This window comes from Clarias gariepinus, chromosome 15 (assembly GCF_024256425.1).
Source record: "Clarias gariepinus isolate MV-2021 ecotype Netherlands chromosome 15, CGAR_prim_01v2, whole genome shotgun sequence".
NCBI classification, from domain to species: domain Eukaryota; kingdom Metazoa; phylum Chordata; class Actinopteri; order Siluriformes; family Clariidae; genus Clarias; species Clarias gariepinus.
Genome location: NC_071114.1, coordinates 7,450,510 through 7,474,404, shown reverse-complemented (window position 1 = coordinate 7,474,404; position 23,895 = coordinate 7,450,510). Strand labels below are relative to the sequence as shown.

The window sequence follows — 23,895 nt, the reverse complement described above, 5'->3', positions numbered from 1 at the left end:
CTTATACTCTAATAGAACATGGTTATGGCTTCTTCTCTGTGTACATCCGTCTCTATATAATCCCTAATCGCCCGTTTATAATAAACAATGCATTGAGGTGATTGTCTAGTTGCAAACTGTGTACGTAGTCGGAAAACTATATTATGCTTACCTTTGTTACGTTAGATGGTTTATAACGATGTCTGTCGAAGATTAAGAAGTCATGTAAACACATCAGTAAACACAGCGCGTCCGTATCTCTCTCGGTAAGTTTCTCCGCTTTATGTTGTTGTTGCTCGCGGCAGCGCAACAGCCCGTTAATTCATGCCCATGCAGTGATGAGAGACAAATCGAGTCGATGCATGTCCATTCTTTTAATTTCTGCGTTGTCAGGCGATATTACAAACTTCCGCGTAGGTTCCGTACTTAAATCAAACCAAAAACGATTGAAGAAAACAGGCTCGGGCTCTATATTACAGCGTTTTCCAGTTTGGACTGCATTACCCACAAAGCATTGCCCGCACTGGACTACACTCCCGTGGCTATACCCCACGTGTCACGCCCCACAGAACGGGGGGGGCGGGCTCAGCAGAGGTCATGAGCATTTAAATTAGCATGTACTGAAACAGGTTGCTGAGAACAGAGCTAGTTTTTACCAGGTAAAAGTAGTGTTTTTTTTACACAATCCTTTTGAATTTTTAATTAACGTATAATACAAACTTTTCATTAGGACCCTAAAGATCATATTAACATTTAATGAAAAATATGATGTGTAGGACCTTTAAGATGCCGTGCCGACAAAGGCATTGTGAGGCTCTGGACAATGTTCTGCTGGGACATTTTGGCTTATGCTATTCATGTGGATGTTACATTGATACCTACCGCCTACTTAAACATTGTGGCGACCAAGTAGACCCCTTCAGCCATGAGTATTCCCATGGTCTCCTCAGCAGGATAATGTGTCCCACTAAACTGCACAACTTGTTTAGAAATGGTTTGAGAAATCCAAATTTCAATCTGATCAAATATCTGTAGGACGTGTTGGACCATCCATGGAGGCCCCGTCTCACTTACAGGACTTGAAGGATCTCCTGCTAATGTCTTTAATAGTTATTTTGCTACCGTAAACATAACTTATGTAGTGTTGTTTAGCTCAGGATAATGAAACACACTGCCAGAAACAGGATACGCAGGTACAAAAGAAGTTCTATCTATGAAATTTCTCTCGAATGAAGGCATAAATATTGACATTTACAAAGATCATCATGCACAGTAGGGTGATGCGAGGCTTAGGCACAGTAAAGCATTTAAAATATTTTAAAGAAGGTCATACAATCCTGGGCGAGGTGGCTCAGAGCTCACTGCAACCATTCGTGTGAACATTCAACACGTGGAACACCTGAAAATCGATGGATACCTTGTTGCCAAAAAATCCCAGCAGTTCCTATATGTTTAGCCATTAAAGGAGCTCCTGGGAGGCCAGCGTTTCAGACATGAAGCAGGTTGTCCAATCATGGTTCCAGTGTTCTGTTTCTCTGCACCATCAAATGACCTGGTTTGACTTAAATGCCCTTTATATTGTTCATAATTACATAAACAACTGTATTTAATCACTTTGCAGCCTGCCACAGTAAAAGATTTGTTCCCGTTTATTTGATTTTATCAACATCATTTAAAATAATCTAAAGATATGAGGGGTAACTCAAGAGTTTGGCACATTACTATATACTTATTTTTACACACTCTAACTCACACCTTAATTATAATTAAAGGGCTGTAATATCTATCAATAGAACAGAAAATGACTTAATTAACTCAGCAATAATTTCCCCACCATAGACCGAGATAATTTGAGTGCATAGATGATTATGAGGCTCAGGTTTAAATGCCACAAAGATGGACAAAAGAATGAAGGAACTAGTAAACAAATAAATAAGGGGAATGGATTAAAGAGCAAATGTGACCTGTCACATCAAATTAAATATTAAATTACATTTTGCGTGATTCTGAGTTATGTTTATTTTCAGAATCATAAGAAAGCTCAAAGTTTATTATTTATTTACATTTATTTATTTATTTATTTATTAAATTATTAATGTATGATGGATAGTTGTTGAGATATGGCCAGTGTAAGTTTGTTTAAGTGGAGGGCTTTGGTAAAAAGATTGAAATCCTACTTCTATAATATTTAAATGATGGTTCAGTGATGTACGGAGAAATAGGAAACCTGAGCCACATTCTAACATCAGAATTTTCCTGCTACCCCAAAATAACTTCACCTGCATCACAGTTTAAGAGCGAAAAAAAAAAAAAAAAAGTTTTCGTATCAGAACTGGAGCAACCAGCTTAAATAGTATTCACATTAGTTCAAATTCTTTAAAACTATTTTTTAGATTAAAAGTTTTTATAATCCCTTTAAAGTTTTAGAAAGATATGATATTCATCAGGCAGTTTTTCACATAAAACTAACATGTGCAAATTAATACTTGATTTGATACACTGGAAAAAATCCATATGAAAATATCTGGCTTATAGTAACATTTATCTTCACATTTACGATATAAGATGACAAGATTACAACAAAACAAATAAGATTAATACGATTATTACTATTTACATATTTTTTCATTTTGCTAGCTTTAGGATTTTCTTTTAAACAAACAAAGTTCTCTGTCAATGAAATAATAAATTTAAGCTTAGTAACATTTGCCTAGAAATAAGATTGATAATGTTATATTTGGTTTGTTAATAAAAATTATAGGTTTTGGCTAGATTTAAGAATACTTCACTTACAAAGATGTCTTTTGTATGTCAAGTGTACGACGAGCCATGCGTTAATAAATGAAAAGAAAGAAAAAAAAGAATGAATAAAGAAGTATGTATAAATACATCAGTACCATACAATCAGTACCATGTGCTTTGCATGCCGAACAGTAAATGACAAAACTTCTGTTTAAACAGCGCCTGCATTCCCTCAGATAAAGGGAATCCGACTTTGCAAGTAATTCTCATTCTAATCCAAAGATGATGACTTTTGTGCCTTATCCTTCTACAGTGTGAAAACTTGGTACTTATTCATAAATCCAAAGCATGAATATGGAACAACACACTTAAAGAGTCTACTTAACATTATTCTTTAAATGAACTTTTGTTTCCTAGCCTGAATTATACATATGTAAAATATTAGTGCATTAACGATGACAATATTAATTAAGGTTTATTCCAATTAGGCCATATATGGTAAGGGTTATAAGTGTTAACATTTTTTTAATCACCCTGGATAAAGTAAAACGCAATGGCAGCTAATGTAACTAATGTGACATAATGGTTTCCTCAGATCCTTAAATCAACAACCTAGAACCTTAGACGCCTTATTGATACATGCTTAGTTTTGCTTAACTTTTGTAAAGGTTTTAGTAAAATAAGACTAACATCCTTTGGGACATCATGAAAATCCTGCTTTAAAATAAATTCCATTGTCATTACCAATGATGTTCTTTTAAGTTGCTAGTAAGGTTTGTGGACATTAACGAGGTGGAAATACACCCTGGACCGGCACACACACACACACACTTTATACTGTACTTTCAGAATAGCCACTCGAACTGAAGAACCCAAAGGGAACCATGCAGACATGCGAAGAACATGTACAACTGCACACACTGTAGTTTGACCTAAAGCCCCTTACATACTAGGAGTCTGACGAGAAATCTTACAGGTAATGATTTTGAGTTCTCGGTGAGGAGATGACGAGAATAAGGATTTAATATCCACTGATCTTAAGGTTTTTGGAACGGCGAGAAGAAGGAGTGCTCGATGGGAAACGAGGAGCGCTCGACGACAGGCCTGCGACAACAAGGAGAGCTCGCAGAGAGTGTCACAAGCGAGGTATGGGAGAACGACGCTAGCACCGCATGTGCCTCACAGCCCCTAGCGGGAGTTCTCACCAACGTTCTCCTCAAGTTCGCCAACTCCCTCTTAGATTACGCAGATCTCTCGCCAACGCTCTCCTCGTTCTCGTCAATATCGCCAGAACTCCCACCAAGTAGAAAACACATTCTTGCAAAACTCGAAGGACTTCTCCTTGATTACTCCTCGATCTCCTTAGTCACTCTTCAATCCTACAAACACAACCTGGACGAGAACCAGGAGAGCCCCATGACTTTGGGGAGTGCTGAGGAATGCCTTAGGAGTGAGTCTACAAGTGTCAGGAGAACGCTAAGAGAGAAATGTACTGATTTATTCTCGTGACAAGTCTACGGGAAGAATTGACATGTCCAATAGATTTTTGCAGAGGTGGTGAGATTGAAGAGAGGCTTGGGGAGTTTAAAGAGACCCCTATGAGAGTCTAGGAGTTCCAGGAATTCTCGACAATTTTCTATTCAAAATCGCTCTCAGCGGGAGGTCTCGTCGGTACATATGAAAGGAGCTTAAGGATCAAACTGGGGACCATGGAGCATTTTTATGTCCATCCTGCTTTCATTCTTGTTCCTCACACATTTTAAAAAGCTGAATGTACTATATGCTATTTTTAATCATCTTTAGCATAAAAATAGAAGAGTTGAAGCAAGTTGTTTTTGAAGCTGAGAAAAAAGGAAATAGTCAGAAACCACTGATGTACTCTTGTCAGTAAAATGGACAAAAAACAAAAAACAAATGTTGATGGCATCACCAGCAATCCAGTGTTTGACGAACACTTCAGGAGAATAATATAGCGGTCATACCACAAGATGCAAACCACTCATCAGCCACTCAACAAACAAAAACATGGCTTTGCACTTTCAATATATTCAGAGGCAGCAATAAAAGTTATTGTGTATCATTTACACGGTGCTCAAAGGATAGAATATTTTTGGGCAGCTGATGAAAATATGACGCTACTTCATACATTTTACTCCGATACCAATTTGTCATAATATATTTTGAATATACAGTAAGATAACATATAGCCAGTGCATGTTCAACCACTGTGATAACTAAAGCACATTTTGGTTTAGTGGTTATCACTGTTGCCTTCCCACCTCCAGGGTCCGGTTCCCACCTCGTAGTCTGTTTTCATGGAGTATGCATGTTCTCCCCATGCTTCTTGGGTTTTCTTCTAACGTCCAAAGACATGCTGATTATCCTTACTGCCATTACCAAATTGCCTGTAGTGTGTGAACGATGACTGGAGGTCCTTTAAAGTCGGAAAAAAGAATGGGAAAGCAAAATACTCTGGTAATCACCATTGGCCTCCACGGTCTCAAGTTGGACTACAGAAGTTCATAGATGGATGGATGGATGAATGGATGGATGGATGGATGGATGGATGAATGGATGGATGGATGGATGGATGGATGGATGGATGGGAGAGCACCATTAGTGAAGATTTTTCCTATAACAGGTCATCACTTTAAAACTAAACAATATTACTACTATGTGCATGATTTCTGATATACTGTAGTAAGAGAACTGTTATGACAGCTTATGCCAGTGCTATGACCTTAGAGATGAAAGATTTATGACACAGTGGCTGATTGTCGCTCATTAGATTACTATAATCAATATCCACATGCCGCACAGCAGGCTCTTCCAACCCTATAGAGAAGCAGTGCATTTAGCTTAGTATACGTAATTAATACAGATACGACTATATTGTGTCAGAAAGAATGGCCTTCTTTTGAAACGCCAGGACAAAATATCCATAAACATGTTTTTGATTTGATTGACCTTTCAAGAGTGTGTTAATGGGATCTGTCACTGCGTGATAAATGTGCCAAGCCACGTTAGCTGCTCAAGCTGAAGTCCCCGTCGGTCAATGGCATCGATCTGAGTGGGTGCTGACTTGGACACCAAAACCTTGTTATGTGAGATGAAGAGGGGGTGGTCTGTGCAGAAATCCATAACCAGAAAAAAAGAGTCAAATAACGGCTAACCTTCCAATCCTATTAAAGCAAAACTTAAGAGCAATGCACTTTTAATTCCAAATGCTTTATTCAGCTTGAGACGGCATTCACTTCTGGCATGAATATGAGAAGACGAGATGTAACACGCTTTAGTAGTTTTAGGCTTTAAAACATCTCTGACTTGTTCTGGAAATTTGCAGTGGCCGTATTATGAAGGCTGATTACTTTTGCCTCCGCTTACCATCACGTTTAAAGGTTAGTATGCCCCTTTCAACGGCGTTTGTGTGTGTGGGGGTGGGAAAAACCTAAATCATCTGATCATACTGTAGCTGCTCTTAGTATTAGCCAAATAACCAGTTTGGTCTGGAGCATTTAGGTGTGTGTTAATACAATGCAAAGGGCCATTTCCAAACTATTTGGAATTCAACATTCTACAGTGAGAAAGATTATTCACATGTGGAATGACAGTTACCAGGAGAAGTCTGTGCACACTCACCCCAAGGTCAATCCATGCAATGCTCAGAGAAATGCAAAAAACAAACAAAAAAAAAAAACAAGAGCTACATCTTAGCCCTACAGGCCTCACTGAGCATGTTAAATGTTAAAGTCCATGGCAACACAATTAGAAGAAGTTGGTCCGGAGTGCTTGGAAGGGTTGCCAGGAAGAGAAATCTCTTCTGTTTAAAAAGAACACAGAAGCACATCAGAGGTTCGCAAAACTGCATTTAAACCAACCACAAGACTTCTGTAACAATGTCCTACATGGACAGATGAGACCAGAGTGACACCACTGTCAAGAATGGTGGTGGAGGGATAATGATTTGGACTTATTTTGCAGCCACGGGAAGTTGGTACCTTGCAGTAATTGAGTCAACTATCTGATAGTTACAGCTTGGTCAAAATTGGGTTAACGGTGCAATGATCAGAAGCACACCAGTGAATCCACTTCAGAACAGCTGCTAAAAAATATCTAGATTTTGGAATAGACCAGTCAATGTTCAGATCTCAACCCAACTGAAATGCTGTGGCAGGACCTTAACAGGGCTGTGCATCAGCGAACCTCAATTTGCTACTAGAAATAAACTAACAAACTATATGGCAATAGAATATTTTTGTTTTATTGTAATCTTAGAAATAACTATATACTGTAAATTGGACTGTTTTTACCTTTGTATGCAACTTTAAAATGAGCACCGTGGAGATATGACAACACAATAATGAAGCTACTAACAACAGATGCTGGAGTCATACACAAATGTGAGGATTGCTCATTAAACCAAGACATGAATTAGGTACAAACAATCATTTAAAATGAGTCCTGTGATCAGGTGACAAGCAGTGACTTGATGGGAACTGTAGTTGTGCAGCATATTTGGTAACACCATGACAGAGCCCTCTGTTAAGGCTGGATATATGAGGTCATGTCATACAGTACATAGCATGGCTTGCAGAGCTGCCTCGCCATGCTCTGGCTTGGGCATCCATGATGTTGCAAACGTACTGGCCTTTGGGTTGCTACGCTTGCTGGCTACCCTTTTGACATCTGGTGTTGACTTAGCCCTTGAGACCCCATTGTTGGCTGCTGGCAAAAGCTTGTTTTTCAAAGCTGCCCCATCAGCCTCTGTTATTGGCTGGACTGGTCAGAGCCCCCTGTCGCTCTAGTGTAAGCTACACCGGGAAGGCTGCTTCCTTGGCCTTTGGTAAGGTGATGGATCTGCCATTGATTCTCTAGGATCTGCTTGGCCTAATTAGACTTGATTTAGATTACCTGCTGCAGCCATGGTTAGGTCTGGTGTTCTTTCATGGACTGGTTCAAGATGTATGCAAGTCCAGAGTAAACGACTCGGACTATATAAAACAAACACAAGCATGGAGGTGACAACATATAATGATGATCCTAACATCAGAAGCTAAACTAAGGGTTCTGCTGGGCTCCTTAAGACAAAATGTGAATCAGGTGCAAAACTATCATGTTATGTGGTTGTGGTGAGAAGATGAGATGCAAGGGCTAATTTTAGTCCTGCACAACCATGGCAGCAACAAACAAATTGGGTGATAATTGAAGAACTAAGAATACTTGCCAATAAGAACATGGGAAGTGTGATTGTTCACCAGCAGCAGTGGACACTGTATAGCTGGCAGAGTGAGTAATGTCACAATTAGCGAACCTTCAACCACTCTTTTCATTTTGGAGAAAGAGGGATGAAAACAACATTAACAGATAATGGACAAGGGCCATGCTACAGTAACTGTTTTAACACCAGAGCTAGACAGAGGAGCTGAACAAACAAATGGGAAATGGAGCAGAATCAATTTGTTACAAACGCTTTAAAAAGACGTGGCACCAAAATGGTGGAAATGAAGATAAAGATGATAAAGATACAACTGAAGACAGACAACAGTGTGATTGCTCAAGTAAATAACCAGCTTTTAGATACCTATAGTTATGTTTTAAGTTATAGAAACCTACTAACCAACCTCCACGGCGTCAGCCTCAAAGCCGGACCGTCAAAGAAATCGACCAGAAGCGGTGGTGTGGTTGCCACAAATGGCGCCATAGTTTTGTCAATGTGTTTTTTCCCCCTCATTGGGCACCAATTTAAATGTGTTTCTGCTGTTGTATAGATTGTGAGATTGTAGGCCTGCTGTAATATTTCCCAGTCCCAATATGCTAATAGTTAAGAAATTGATTCTAGTCATAGTTTTATGTTTCATCCCGTGTTATGACTGCGATTATACCCTGCATAGACATCACTAACTCGAGGATCAGGTTCGATAAGCTTAAAAACTTAAGCACAGAGACGCTGCACAGAGAGTTGCTGCAAAATGGTGTTTTAAAATTAAATGTATTGATTTTGTCTGTGTGTGTGTGTGCGTGTATGTCACTGTGTGGTAATGGTTAAGGAGCTACTTCACCCCTAGAGAATCAGGAGAACATGAACCAGCATCATGGAGCTGAAGAATAAAGCCATTGATCTCACAGCTGTCGCAATAAACCCAAACTAAACAAAGCACAACTGAAGTTAGCGTCATATCCACTACAACCTGAACGGAAACTATGTGGAGTCTGAAGTGCGTTTAATCACTGATTCTGTCTCATCTTATCCAGCTTGGAGGAAAAGTCTTCTATTATTTTAAAGTCCGGCTAAGCCAACGCCTTATTAATTACACATTTACTGAATACCTCGAACATTCTTGTTGATACAATATGTATAGACAAAAGTATGTGGACACTTGATTACATTCATATGTGCTTGTTGCATATTTCATTTCAGATTCACTCCCTGCTATACTTCTGGGAAGGCTTTTCACTCACTCACTCCCACACTCATCTCATTGTCTATAGTAATTTATCCTGTATACAGGGACGTGGGGGGTCTGGAGCCCTTCCCAGGAGACTTGGGGCATGAGGCAAGGTACAACACCCTGGACAGAGTGCCAATCCATTGAAACATACAGTATACACACTTACGCACTCATTCACACACTTTGGGGCAATTTGGGAATGCCGATTTTTCTAATCTGCATGTCTTTGGACTGTGGGAGTGCGCGGAGAAAAAACATGCAAACTCCATGCAGACAGAGTCTTGGAGATCGGCTCCGGACCCATGGTGAAAGGCCCAAGGTGCCAGGAAACACTGCTAACCACTAAGCCACCATGCTGACATGCAGGTGTGCATTTAACCACAACAAGATTAGTAAGGTCACAGATGCTGGGTGCAGAAATCTGGTGAGGAGTTGGCGTTCCAATTAGTTTCAAAGTTGTTTAGAGGGATGGTACTGCTAAAACAGGTTTGAGCTTGACCCCTTAGAAGGCATTCATGTTAACAGATATAAACTTTAAACTTTTTGTAAGTCGATCTGGATAAGAGCGTCCGCCAAATCCCTACATGTATATGTAAATGTAACAGCCTGAAGTGACTTTATTATGATTTTTCACCCTAAAGTGACACAGGTCAGATTTTTTAGGGGCTGTCTGGACGCACAAACCTGATGTTTTTCACCTCGGATCTGATTCACTTTTGTCCTAGATTTAATACATACCCGACATGTGGCCATGCGACTTGAATGAGAAAAGGCAAGTATTCATGCAGCTGTTTGCCTCTGCACATGCCTTAGGCGCTCATTGACGTCATCAGTCAGCACAGGGTTTTCATAGCAGTTCTAGTAATAGCTGCTAAAACATCTAAAGCAAGCTATCTTTCTTTCTGTCTCTGGACCTCTAAAAATACAGCTGACTAACTGCTCGCCATCCTCCAGAGCACATTTCTGCCAAAATCACATCCACTGTATGAAATGAATGAGTGGTCACACAAACTCATGATGTGTTTTAACCCAGATGGCATGATCAACATGTGCTGATGTGCACCTGTGTGCTGTTTCAGAAGTGTAAGAGTCTGATAAAAATCACCTACAATTATTGGAATTGAGCAACGTAGCTTGTAATGTAAACAAAGCCGCAGATTTAGTCAGGGGAAACTGCAATGCGACGCCTAATGCAAACTGTTTCCTAATGCAAAGTTTTTAAAATAATTATCTGAATATATCTGCATAAATGTTTATTCATTGTTTATGATGCATGGTAATTACAGTTAGGTTGGAAAGTTGTTTAGAGCAACAGTAGGCATGTTTTAAAGGTCATATACTGTACAGTATTATGGCACAGCAGTCTGGTGGGTCTGGGTTGTTTCGCACCTCTGGGCCTGTGAGCATGGAGTTTTACATGTTCTCTCCATGCTTGGTGGGTTTCTTCCTCGTACTCCAGTTTCCTCCCACAATCAGAATACATGCATATAAGGCTAAGTGGCATTTCCAAATTGTACATACTGTACTGTGTGAATTTGGCAGGAGGTCCTACCACTCCAGTTAAATACAATAATCCCCACTGGCCTTTAAAATCCCTAGTTAGACTACAGACGTTCCTAGATGGATGGATACAGTATTATACTCCTTTTTAAAGAAGTTTGAATATGTTTTAAAGGTCCTTAAAATGTGTTAATTTTCCAGCTTACATACAATTCAGATCCTGCATTCTGGTGTACTTGATTTTCTTTATGTTTTACTAATTTCTTCAATGCAATATTTTAAGCTTCTGCAGCTTTAATTTAACTGCCCTGAATGCCCCTTGTGGTGGCACAGTGGCTTAGTGTTTAGCACTGTCGCCTTGCACCACCAGGGCCAGGGTTGGATTCCCGCCTGGGGATTGTGTGCATGGAGTTGGTACGTTCTCTCCGTGCATGGTTGGTTTCCTCTGCGTACTCCGGTTTTCTCCAACAGTCCAAAAACATGCAGATTAGGCTAACTGGCATTCCCAAATTGCCCGTAGTGTGTGAATGAGTGTGCGAGTGTGTCCGGTGATGAATTGGCACCCCATCCAGAGTGTACCCTGCATTGGGCTCTAGGCTCCAGACCCCACGCAATCCTGTCTATAGGACAAAACTGTATAGGCGATGAGTGTTTCAGTGAGTGAATGAATGGATGCCCCTTTGAGGAAGTGCAGTTTCCTGGCCAATTAAAATGGGACCTTATCAAACATTTTCAGGCTTTACAGTCTTATTTTCTGACAAAATAAGGGCAAACATTTTACAATGATATCCCTCGATATTTAGCAACGTAAAAGGTAAAACACAGCACAAAGAACTCATGTAGCACACGCTAGCTGCTAACCACTAATAGCTAACCTAGCACTTCCTAAGAGCTTAAAAGGGCTAGGATATCCGTTAGTGGTTAGCCGCTACCCCTGAGGAGCTATATCTCTGCCACAAACCAGAGCAAAGAAATAATAAATCTCTCTCTTTTGCAACCTCAAACCATCCCCTTCTCGGTATCGTGCTTGCAACTTTCTCATAAGTGCGCTTAACTCAGGTTAAGGCACCATCAAACCCACCAATGTTTCCGATTGGCTCATTCAATTTGACCTCAGCTTCTGTTGTTGCCGTTAGCGGCTAGTTGTGCTTCATCATCACATGTGCTCGTTTAAAAGGTGAACCTTACAATGTTCTTTAGGTGGTCTGAAATAAAGTACATGGTTAAACTATGTAATGTATTGTTAACAAAGGCTATATATCTAAATATATATTTGTTTAATAGGATATACTTTAATTCTTCAGTCTCTGTGTAACAGCTAGAATCACCGCACCACTTTCACTCACTCACCATCTGTACCGCTCCATCCTGTGTACAGGGTCGTGGGGAGCTGGAGCCTATCCCAGGAGACTTGGGGCACAGGGAGGCGTACACCCTGGATGGGGTGCCAATTACAGGTAATTTGGGAACACCAACTACCCTAATCTGCATGTCTTTAGACTGCGGGAGGAAACCGCAGTACCCGGAGAAAACCCACTAAGCACAGGGAGAACTTGCAAACCTCATGCACACAGACCTGAAACGGGAATCGAACACGGAACCTTAAGGTGCAAGGCGATAGTGCTAACCACTAAGCCACCGATCAACCTTTCAGGTTTATTTAATAATTACAGTACATCCCAATTAGAGGTGTAAATGCCAGTCTCTGTTCCGACATCAGTTTATTTAATTTTTTTTGGTCAGTGAACCAGAAGGTTTATTGAAGACACAAATAAACTATATTGCACTGCACAAAAATGAGACTGTGTTATTATTTTAAGTTATAATAACAATCTTTCTTTTTCCCCTCTGAACTCCACAAGTTTCATGCATATGTTTTTTATTTTTTTATTTTAATAAGGCAACTACTGTTCTCTAGCAAATATTATAAACTTTTTTTTATTATTCTACACTGTTTTCTATAACAACGTCTGTATACAGTAATGTGCCGGCAGCATCGCTGTTGTACTTTCTACATCCTCACACTGTAATATAGAAATGGGAGCCGCTTTCCCGAAGCCTCCAGTTAAATCGTTTCCCCCTGTAGTCCTAGCAGAAACAAAAGCTCTGAAAATTAAGTGAGATAAATACATAAGCTGATAAAACATGTGCACGTACTAGCATTGATGCTCTGGTTTTTTTTTGTAATCATACACTAGTTGGAATTTACCGGGTAAAATAAGTTCCAAGTGTACAGTGTAATGATTCCCTTTGTTTTTTTATTGTTTTTTTTTTTTTTTTATAAAATGATATGCATAAGTTCAGAGAAAGGAGAGAGAGAGAGAGAGAGAGAGAGATTACCATAATCAATGCATTTTAAAGCTATTTCAGTTGTACAAGTTAATCCTGTTTTCTTCTCAAGTGTGGCTTCATTATCGTGTGTAACTAAGATGAATAACCATGAAATAATAACACAGACAACTTTTGTGCTGTGCATTTGTGCCTATTGTCTGACAAAACATACACACTATGAAGAAAAAATATACACTGTAGTCTGGACAGAGAGAAGCTGTCTGGACAGTTCTACTGGGAAAAGTACAAGTTGTGTGCGCAAGAACAAGTTTGTGAACAAGCGAAAGATTTTGAGCATGTAAGAGAGAGAGAGAGAGAGAGAGAGAGAGAGATTTTTTTGCACTCAACATTGTGTCAAAAAATTTAACTCAATGCTTCCTTTTGGCCAAACATGGTATTGGTGCTGAAAAGTGTCTTACAAGGTGAAAAAGTGAACTTTCGGATAGTATCATATAACAATTTTTCTTGGTACTGCTATGCTTCTTATCTTACGATCTATGCCTCATTTTTTTGTAAATATGCATACACATTTATATTTTTATCAGATAAAAGAAACACATTTGCTGAATACAATTTCATGGCCTTTTATGTAGTGTATGTTACTTTTTTTTATTATTTAAATCTTTCAATGATCTTAACTGTCATTCAGATCAAACTTGGCCAATTTATATTCAACATTAAAAAACAAAGCTAAAAAAGTGTATTATTTTAAAATGCAAAACTGTTAGGGTATTGCAACATGAATTCGACATGGTTACGGACACTACAGATTTTTTTTAGTTTTTAAAGCTTTTACCAAAAAAAGTTTAAGCAACAATTTTAATGTCATATGCTTTTAGAAGCTTACACCAATTTATGTATCAATACCCAAAGAAATATGAATAATAGGCATTTCAAATGATTATTGTTTGAAGCGAGACATTATAACACTGTAAGATGGGCTTTTTTGGGGCACAATGGGGTTTCTTTGGCACACACATTTTCTGTATTATATGTATAATATGAAACAAAAAAAAAAACCAGCACCAATGCTGTGTTTTGGTGGTTTCCTTATTTACTGTAGCTCTTTAAAATGTTGCGGAGCTGAGCATTGAGCCACTGTACAGTATGTGAGGTCACAAAGAGGGAACAGTCTAATTTGCTTGTTTAAGTTTCACCCAATACAACGATGAAAAAGGGATAAACATCATGTTTTTTCATTATTTATCTGAATGTACAAAAAAAAATTTTTGAAAGTCAATTTTGCATTATCCGTCCCCCCTTAAAGCATTGTAGGTATACCTTATGAAATGGCAGTACTGTATAACAGCATTAGCAAGAGACAGGAAGCGAGCGATAAATAAGTCCACCTCCTTTTAAAAACACATTTAAACCAGAACACCACTGAAGACTAATTTAATCGAACTTGGCCTTTTTCCTCCCATAATACACACACACACACGCACACACACACACACACACACACACACACACACACATACACACACACACACACACACTCCTGCTAACACCCTTTTCTCGCGTGTTGTACTTTTTTCTGTTTTGCACACTGCTCATTTAAACATCAGAAGACTATCTCGCACTTTCGGCCATGGACAATCACACTGCTGCTGATGCACATCTTTTATCATTTCATACACCCTGTCTCTAATCATACTGCTGCTATCCTATTCCACCCTATTTCTGAACTCATTTTATATCTTCATACTTCCACAGTTTACACTTTCATCTTGTAAATCATGGGCCTGTGCAATTTAAATGTCCACTTTCACTCTATTTTATTTGGATTATTCATTTTATTTTATTTTATTTTATTTTATTTTATTTATTTCATTTTTCATTCTATCTTTGCTTTAATCCCCCCTGTCCCCTGGGATGGGTTCCAGGCCTCCTGCGACCCTGTTCAGCATAAGCATTACAGAGAACGTGTGGGAGAGTGTTAGTTCATTAGTTTCTAAGCCAGAAATGATTATATAGAGACAGACAATATTGGTAGCAAGGCACATATAAATGTGTTATTCCAATAAACGCAAACTTGTGAAGAGAATGGAAGAAATAGTACAGACCTTCAGAAAGTTGAGTAATAAATGAATCCCCACACACAAACTTTCTGCACTGCCTCGCCAAAAAGGAAGTCACAAACTCTAAACTTTGATTATGACACACAGTGTGGTGACAAATTCCTTTATGAAAAGGATTCCTCATGCTCCCGGAACCACCCTTTCACAACTTAAGTTGCGTAATATTAGGAATAATAAACTCCGCAGGAGTGTTAACCTGGTCATTCAGTACAATCAGGTCGTCAGCTGACTTTATTTTGTTGCCACATAACGTTACTGAGTCTAGACCTGAGCAACTGAAGCCTCCCCAGATCCTAACACTACCTCCAGAGGCTTGTACAGTGGACACCATGCATGGTTGGTCCATCACTTCACGTTCTTTTCCTTCTTACCCCAATGAATAGGCTCAATCTGGACTCATCAGACCGTACGAACTTGTCCTATTCCTCCAAAGTCCAATCTTTATCCTCTCTAGCAAATTAAAGACCCCCTCACTAACTAAGTGGTCAATCCCATGAGTTCAAGTCACAATGTGCACATACATCGATTTTTTAATGATGTGGCTTTACCAAGAGTTTAAGTGATCTCTGATCACAGTCATTCATTATGACGACATTTCTTCCATGATGTTGATGGTTCATTATTATCCTTCCAGATTTTAATCATGTTCTGAAAAGTGGTTGTAGCTTCAAATAAAAAGTGCCCAGTTAGTCATTAATTGTGTACAATAACACTCAAAGCTGTTAGTGTACATAATATAATACATTTGGTGATTTGGACTATTTATCTACAGTATATCTTAACTCCGGGATCTATTTGATTACTGGTCGAAAGCTGATGAGTGATAGCGACAGGTTGGCTCTCGGGTAATGGGTGGTATGCTTCATTAGTGAGAGTCGGTGGCTCTACACTGGCATGAAGCAGATGGCATGAGACCATGCGTGACTGTGATTCTGTCACCAGCTGGCTTTTCTAGAACACTGGCGTTACTCTGGCGTAGAGTGACATCTCCACGACAAAGTTTCCCACACTCTACGCATCACGGTACAGTTTGCCAAAGACGTCAGCATTGCATAAGTGTAAACGGGAGCGTTTTACCTAGCTGGAGTGTTTATCGTTTTAATTCAGGGAGTCACCATTAACCTCCATATTTCTGGTCACGGTACAATGTGTCCACGCAATTTCCCTTAAGCCACTCTAAGCAACAATGGACAGGCTAATTCATTAAAATCTGAAGTGATTAAGCAAATTAACTTGCCAATTGTCATGCTAATTACCAGGCAAGCCATGCTTTCAAAGGCACTTTTCCTAAAGCTTTCAGGGCTGAAAATGAACTCTTAACAATTCAACGATAATTAAGTTCCTGAAACAGATTTAACATTTGTTAAATTAGTCGCTAGGATCCATCAGGGGTTCTAATGTTCCACAAGTGAAGAATAACTTAGTAGTGTGGACATGAATGCACACACTGGACCACTAACCATATTTAAAACACACACACACACACTGCTGGAACTGTTACCATACCATTGAATAACCGTTTCTCTATACTGTGTTGATACTGTATATTTGAAGACTATGATGTTGCATCAGTTTGTTAGACATTCGACTTGTATTTCAATTAAATGATGATTTGTGTACACTGTAGATCTGTTTTTAGAGTCAGACACACTTATTATAGTCCTATAGATACACTTCAGAGATCAGCTGTAACATTATAACTACAGTACCCGCCTAATATTGAGTAGGTCCCCACTTTTGCCACCCAAACTGTAATGCACTGTGTGTTCTTTTAATGGAACCAGCATTAACCTTTTCCTCAATTTAAACTACATTCTATTGAATTGGATTACACAGGCCAGACTTCCTCTTCCCATGTGCATCAGTGAGCCTTGGCTATTCATGACATTGTCATCGATTCACCAGTTTTCCTTCCTTGGACCCATTTTGGTACGTCCTAACCACTACAGACCGGGAACATCCCACAGGAGCTGTAGTTCTGGAGTTGTTCTGACCCTGTTGTCTAGATATCACAATTTGGCAAACTTGTCAAAGTCAGTCTAATCCTTATGTTTGCATCCAACACATCAACTTTAGGGACGAAATGTTTACTTGTTGCCTAACATATCCCACATAGTTCCAGATGTTTTTGTAAAGAGATAAACGGTAGCTACTGTACTGTCACAAGGACCAAATTGTGATGTGTGGTCCAATGGGTAATGGGTTTTCCAATGGGTAATGGGTTTTCCAATGGGTAGCCCATATTTTTTAACCCTATAGCTATATTTAAGTTACAAGTCACCTTGTTCAATTCGGATTTTAGATTTGCACATCCTAATTTGGAATACGAAATGTTTCCACAATATACACTATATGACCAAAAGTATGTGAACACCTGAACATTTCCCCATTATCTTATACCCCCATATATATTGGCCTAGAGTCTACAGTGACTTTGTAAAGACTAGTTCACTTTGCAAGACAATGACACTGAACACAAAGAGAGGTTCTTGAAAACATGATTTACCAATGTTAGAGTGGAATGTTGCGTGTCCTGTAGTGGTAAAACTAAGTATGTCTAGGATTCCTCTGGCAAACATCCAGATGAACCCCCTTTAATTTCCAACAATTCTAAGATCGCACCATTTCAGGATCAAATTTGGAAGTGTTTGAGTGTCTCTCACTCTGTGCTGTTATAATAACCTCTACTATTCTCAGAAGGTTTTACACTAGACCATAAAACAAATCTGTTGGGTCTTGTGCCTAGTTAACAACAAGAGCTTTAGTGAAGTCAGACACTGATGTTTGACAAGAAGGCCTGGTGTACCAGTTGGTTTGCCAGGCCATCCCATGGGGTCAGATCAAGGCTTTGTGCAGGTCACTTGAGTTCAACCACTCTAACTTCGGTAAATCAGTAAATCGGTAAATCAGCAGTCTTGCTGGAACTGGTCGCTACAAAGACATTCTAGGCTCTAAGCCCACATATGGAAGTATAGGGATGGAGATGTTCACATATGTCTGGTCATATAGTATACAGTATGTTTTAGAAACATTTTATATTCCCAGTTTAAGCGTATGAAGACACTTAAAGTGATTTTTCTGGGTAGCACAAACGCATTTAAGTGGAAAGAAAATGTGAGGTGAGCAAGCGAGAAGGGAGAAGACTATCGGCAAAATATTTCTACATGAATAATTTTTGTCGCAAAAATCACATTAATCAGTGCTAATTTAATTTACCAGTATGGCTTCCACCCTCATTATTCAGCAGCTCCAGCACATCCCATTTTTCTGCTTGATGAACTACGAGTACAGTGGCAGAAAGTGTGATGAAAGGCAGGGGTGAAAAATGCTTTATGTTACAGTTAATTGTGCACACAAGATACTAGCCTAAATCAAGGCCGTGAAGTCATAATGTATGCGTGTAATGTAGGCTGTTTATCACACTTTTAATTTGCTGTTGTGATTCGGCAAATTAATAAACGTAAATATTTTTGCTTTGACGTGCTCTGCTGTAAAAAAGCTGCCACTGTTCGAAGGATGAGTTGACCAAGGACACATCTGCTATACTTATGGCTCACATTATGGCAAGAGTAATAAGTTCATAAGTGTAAGGAGTCTTTAATTGCATTACATATTTTCTTTTTATTTATTTATTTATTTATTTATTTATTTATTTTTATTATTATTTATTTTTAAAAGCATTTACCATTTACTTACAGCAATTCCAACAAAACCTTTTTTTTTTACTTATTCAGATAATTAGGTCTGTTACAACAGTTTATACATCTTAACAACTTTTTTTTTTTTAATTATTAAGGTGAGATAACAGTAATAGGAGAAGGAAAACATAAGTTTGGAGCAAATAGGGTACAACAGCGTTTCCCAAAATGTTAGGCCATGAGACGTCATTTATAATAAATAAAGAAAATGCTGTTTTAATTGTCAATTTTGTTTAAAAAGTAAGTAACCACATTTAAAAAAAAAAAAAAATCCATTAAAGCTTTGGGTGGGCCACAGAAGATTTTTATATTTTACACTTGCACAGTCTTGTTAAGTTTGGGAGTGGCTTGAGTACAACATGCCAGAGCATCTCCAAATCCTAAATGACCCACAACTTGCTGTACACACTGTCCTATGCATGTCAGCAGATATGCTTTCATGCAAATGCCCATGAAATAGCAATTGGAGGAGAAAAAAAAAACATAATGTATCACCCACCAAACTATCAACATATCATTAAGGTAACATGAAAATATTGCATGAAAAATATTGCTCTGTAGAGACAAACAGGATTAACAGGTTTTAAATAAAAATTAAATGAAATAGAATAAAACAATTAAAATTAAATAAAACAGAATTAATTGGCAAACCTTAAATGACAATTGCAGCATTTCCCTCCGTAGTAAATGATGCCTCTTGTGCATCCATTTAGGCATAAACACACATTTAAATTAGAGTAAATATGGCAGAAATAAAGCCATGATGCAGTTTGCAGAGCTGTTCATTACAGCAGTACACATGCAGAGCCTGCATATGGCAGGTTGTCTTGTCTTACCCATTGCATGTTGTCTTGTCTGTAGGATTTCCATGTTCTGCTTGAGTCGCTGTACTGCAGCTGGTAGCTGCTCACCCAGTCCGTGCTGCCCCATCGGCCCTGGGTGGCCACCGCTGTCACCTCCAACCGATCTCTCAGGTCCACCTGCAACCAGGGTTGATGGTCCTCACTGTCTGGAGACCATCCACCAGAACCTACAGAGGGAGGAAGAAGGCAATAGCAATAGCAAGGATATTTAGAGCAGGGACATCGAACAAATAATATAGCTTTTGTACTGTAGCTTGTCCTCTTTGTTCTTTCGACGGCAATATCTAATTCAGCTCTACAAGAAAATGAACAGACCTCGGAAAGGGGTAATATTACATTTCTGTAACTAAACACATCCAATGACCTCCAGACCTGTAATAGACCTAAAACTCATCAGCTCTCCATTCCATTGTCTCAGTCTTAGATCCAACCCCAGTGTTAACCTCAGACTGTTTATGAATTAAGAATTAGTTTGTTGCTCTGTCATCAGATTTTCTAGGGTTAATTATAACATTTGTTTAGGTTTCTGACAATCAGACTTAGCCTCCTTAGCCTACTTAGGGCTTTTCCGTGTCTGCCAAGAAATATGGATCCAACAATCGGCTCTTTATTTTGTGCAGTAATTTTGTTTTTCAGGGACTTTAGCTGGAGGTCCTAGAGGTCTACTGAGCAGAGTCGCTTAGTGGATGCTTAAATGCAAGTGGCATGCGAGCGGGGTAATGTAACGTGCCCCAGGGACTTTAAAGGCCATAGAACTTAGTGCAGCCGTTTGATCTCTGCATTGAGGACAGCCGCACAAAGATTGCAGAAGCTCCCGCGGCACTTTGACTTTAGTACAGGGGCACATTTTGTGATCCTGCAACCGAAGAGGAAAAGGCCACTGCGTCTTAATGTTAAGGTCCCCGTTCCCAGCCGAGAAAACAACTCATCTGCCGGACGTCATAAGGGACTCCCGTGTGTGGCCATGCTCAAGGAGAACTGGAAGGGGTCAGTTGGCCAGAAGGATCTGTTCAAGGCAGCATGCAGGAGCTGTTGCCCATGTGGGCCCACTCTGCCTGCTGCCATGGCAAGCGATGGCACTGCCTCCAGACCCGCACATGCACACCTTCACCACTTGGTGTTTGGGTTGATGGGTTTGCGTCAAACCTATTCCACAGCGAAGCAAAACCTCTCCTTTGCCAACCACTCTGTAGTTGATTGTCTAAAATACAGTAAAAAAATAAAAAATAATAATAATGTATGCCAGTCCTGTTCCCCGGAAGCATTCTTGTTTTTGCAAAATTAAATAAACTATTTAAGCCATTTTAGTTACGTTCATCTGTATGCCATTACATGGTATTTAAATATGCTAAAACTTTACCCAATTTATTTTACTCTCTTATTGATGCACAAAAAATTAATGCAAGTTATTTTCTGCTTGTTTAGGAGAGCTTTCTAGGCAGTAAAAAGTGCTAAGAAAAAGTAATCTCCAGACCGTACTGCCGTGATTATGGATTGGCTTGAGGGGATTGCAGATTCCTTAGTGCTGTATATATTTTATCTTGTACTGCACTGATTTCAGTATAGCTGTGGGCATGACTTTCAATGGTATCCAGATAGAGTAAAACAATTTTATTGCCAGCTTCCTGGTCATATTAATATTATATTTGCATACTGAAGATGGTAATGGACTATAACATGGACCAATAACCTAGTCACTGTGAGTTCCGAATGTTTTTTTTTTTTCCCTTTTTGCTATAAACTTGGTAGAAATTACAGATAATCCTCATAAGCCAAAGCTGTGCAAATATCAAAATGTACTGGCTTACAAGGAAAGATCTGCCAACCCCCATAAAACAAGAAGAAGAACGACAAGTTTGTTCTATTGATTGACTACCGGTAATAAAGAGTTTGTAGAAATAGTTCAGAAGTTAAAGCTTAAAACACGCTGATCAGCTTTAATGTAATCAGTGATAATATAATTTCAGTATCTTACTCCTTGTTTACACTACGTTGCACTTCTTTCCTCGTCACCCGAAAACACTTGCTGTTTAATGTAGATTATATTACATCTAGCACATGCCTGTTCATGACATCACTTTTACACATTTTTCAATACTTAGTTCGAGTATTTTACACGCCCTCATCTCAGACTGCGGAGGATTTATTTGTCCTCACGACCTGTGTTTTATCTTCCTAATTTAGTCGTGTCCAATTTCTTTTTATCCCTAGGGGGCTCCCACATTAAGGCTACTACTACCACTCAGTCGGGAGGGCCGAAAACTATCACGTTTCCTTCAAACCTTTTGACGCCAGCTGACCGCATCTTTTTTGAACTGCTCACTCATGCACTGTTGGGGGCAGCGTAGCACACTCAGAGGTCAATGCTATCCGCTCGTTCCGCTTGCGTGAGCTCACAGACGCCCCTAAATGGCTGTAGAGCCGTGATTAATGTGGGAGCACTAAGTACCTCTTATCCCTCCCCTCTGAGAGAGCTTGACCAATCAGCACTCTTTAGACCTCCGGCTGCGAGAGGTTACAGCATCACCCGGGGATCGAACTCGCGATCTCCGGATGATAGGGCGAACTTGTTTTAAAGTTTCTGCAGAAAGAAAAAACACATTTATCTGTCCATACATCTTTGAAGACTCATTTTTTATAGCTTACTGTACATACCTTTTTTTGGAGTAAGCCCTGCTGGATCACATGTTTGTTTGTTTTGTGAGGATTGGGGTGCTTTTTAGGAGCATTATGGTTGTTATATGGTAAACTATAGCATATGTTTAGCTCTTTTGAGCAACATGTGTAGCCACAGCCAACTTTTGAGCGAAAGCACTATATTCGTACGAAAAAGCGAAAGCTGCTGTTAGGTAATCTGGCGAAAAATAAAGTTTTTTTTACTCAACATTTTAATTTAATTCGTAGTGCAGGTTTAGCTTTCAGTGAAAAACGAGCGACTGCCAAAGTTTCATCAAATTCTGTCCAGCCAGTTTTGCATGATGCTTTGACAAAATCAACTGGACAGACATACTGTACACAGACCTACAGACGAGACATTTTTAAGACTGGCTTCTGGTCCTCCAATGTATGAAATGTAAATACAGTATATAATTGAAAGGGCGAGTTCTGACCAATGTACAGACAACAACCTTTCTTTTCTTTATATAGATAGATTGATGAATTGATTGATACAAACATACTGTAGTAAAAAAAAAAAAAAAAAAAAAAAGAATGCCCATGTTTGATGTCAGAGCACATTCAACAAAAGCAGATGTTGATTGGAAACGGCATTCTGGCTTCACCTTATATGGAGAGAAAAGGCTCATCTTAAGACTAGGGCTGAAAAAACGTGATTTCAATTATTTTGACATGAATTGCGATACTTACCTATTGAATGCACCATTTAATATTATAACATATTTATCCAGGCTAACACCAACTATCGGCATGAATGACCTCATTAAGAGGTTGTTTGCCAATCTTAATTCATCACCTCTAAAAAAGTTTAAAACCAAAACCAAAATGAAAACCTAAATTATTGACAAACTCTACATAAATTAAAGACTATGCGTGTTTTACCTGTAAAATTTTTTGCCTTTTGCAGGTAAATAATTGCACGTTCATATTGCGATTTTTATGTGACCAATTGTGCAACACTAATTAGGGCTACAGTAATTTAAACATAATCAACTATTGATTAGAACAATAACGAAAAATTAACCAACAGATTTTAAAAGTCAATTACTTAAACAATTACTAAAACTATTTTTTGGTAAAGATTAAAAATTATTTATAATTTAAAAATACACAAGTCTTTTAATATGTTCATATTATCTACTGTACAGTATAAGTCACTGTAGACTTTATCACACTCCTAAAGCTGCCTGAGGCAGCAGTTGCTCTGTTATTTGTGCTTTGTTTTATTTTCCCCGACGGCGCGCTGGCATAGTAGTTAGCAGTGTTGCTTTGTGCCTCCAGGGTTTAGGCTCGATTCCCGCCGCTGGTCTGCGTGCATGAGTTTTACATGATCTTACCGTGCCTGATGAGTTTCCTCCAACAGTCCAAAGGCATGCAGATTAGACGAATTGGTGTTCCCTAATTGGCAGTAGTGCGAGAATGAGCATTTGAGTGTCGTGCGATGGATCGGAACATTGTCCAGGGTGTACCCCACCAACTGCCTTAAGTCTGCTGGAATAGTCTCCAGTATACAGGATATCCCTGTACCCCTGTATACAGGATAAAGTAAGTGGGTTCATTGATTCGCCCCCCAAAA

At 39.1% G+C, this 23,895-nt stretch overlaps 1 protein-coding gene across 1 annotated transcript in view; it reads right to left on the bottom strand.

The window, feature by feature from the left end:
• The window catches only part of cntnap5l (contactin associated protein family member 5 like), a 135,748-nt gene that overhangs the window by 74,102 nt on the left and 37,751 nt on the right, over positions 1-23,895 (bottom strand). The window contains exon 3 of the mRNA XM_053513006.1: positions 19,617-19,810. Within this exon, the coding sequence (XP_053368981.1) occupies positions 19,617-19,810 (194 nt within the window). The remainder of the gene's footprint in view (positions 1-19,616; positions 19,811-23,895) is intronic.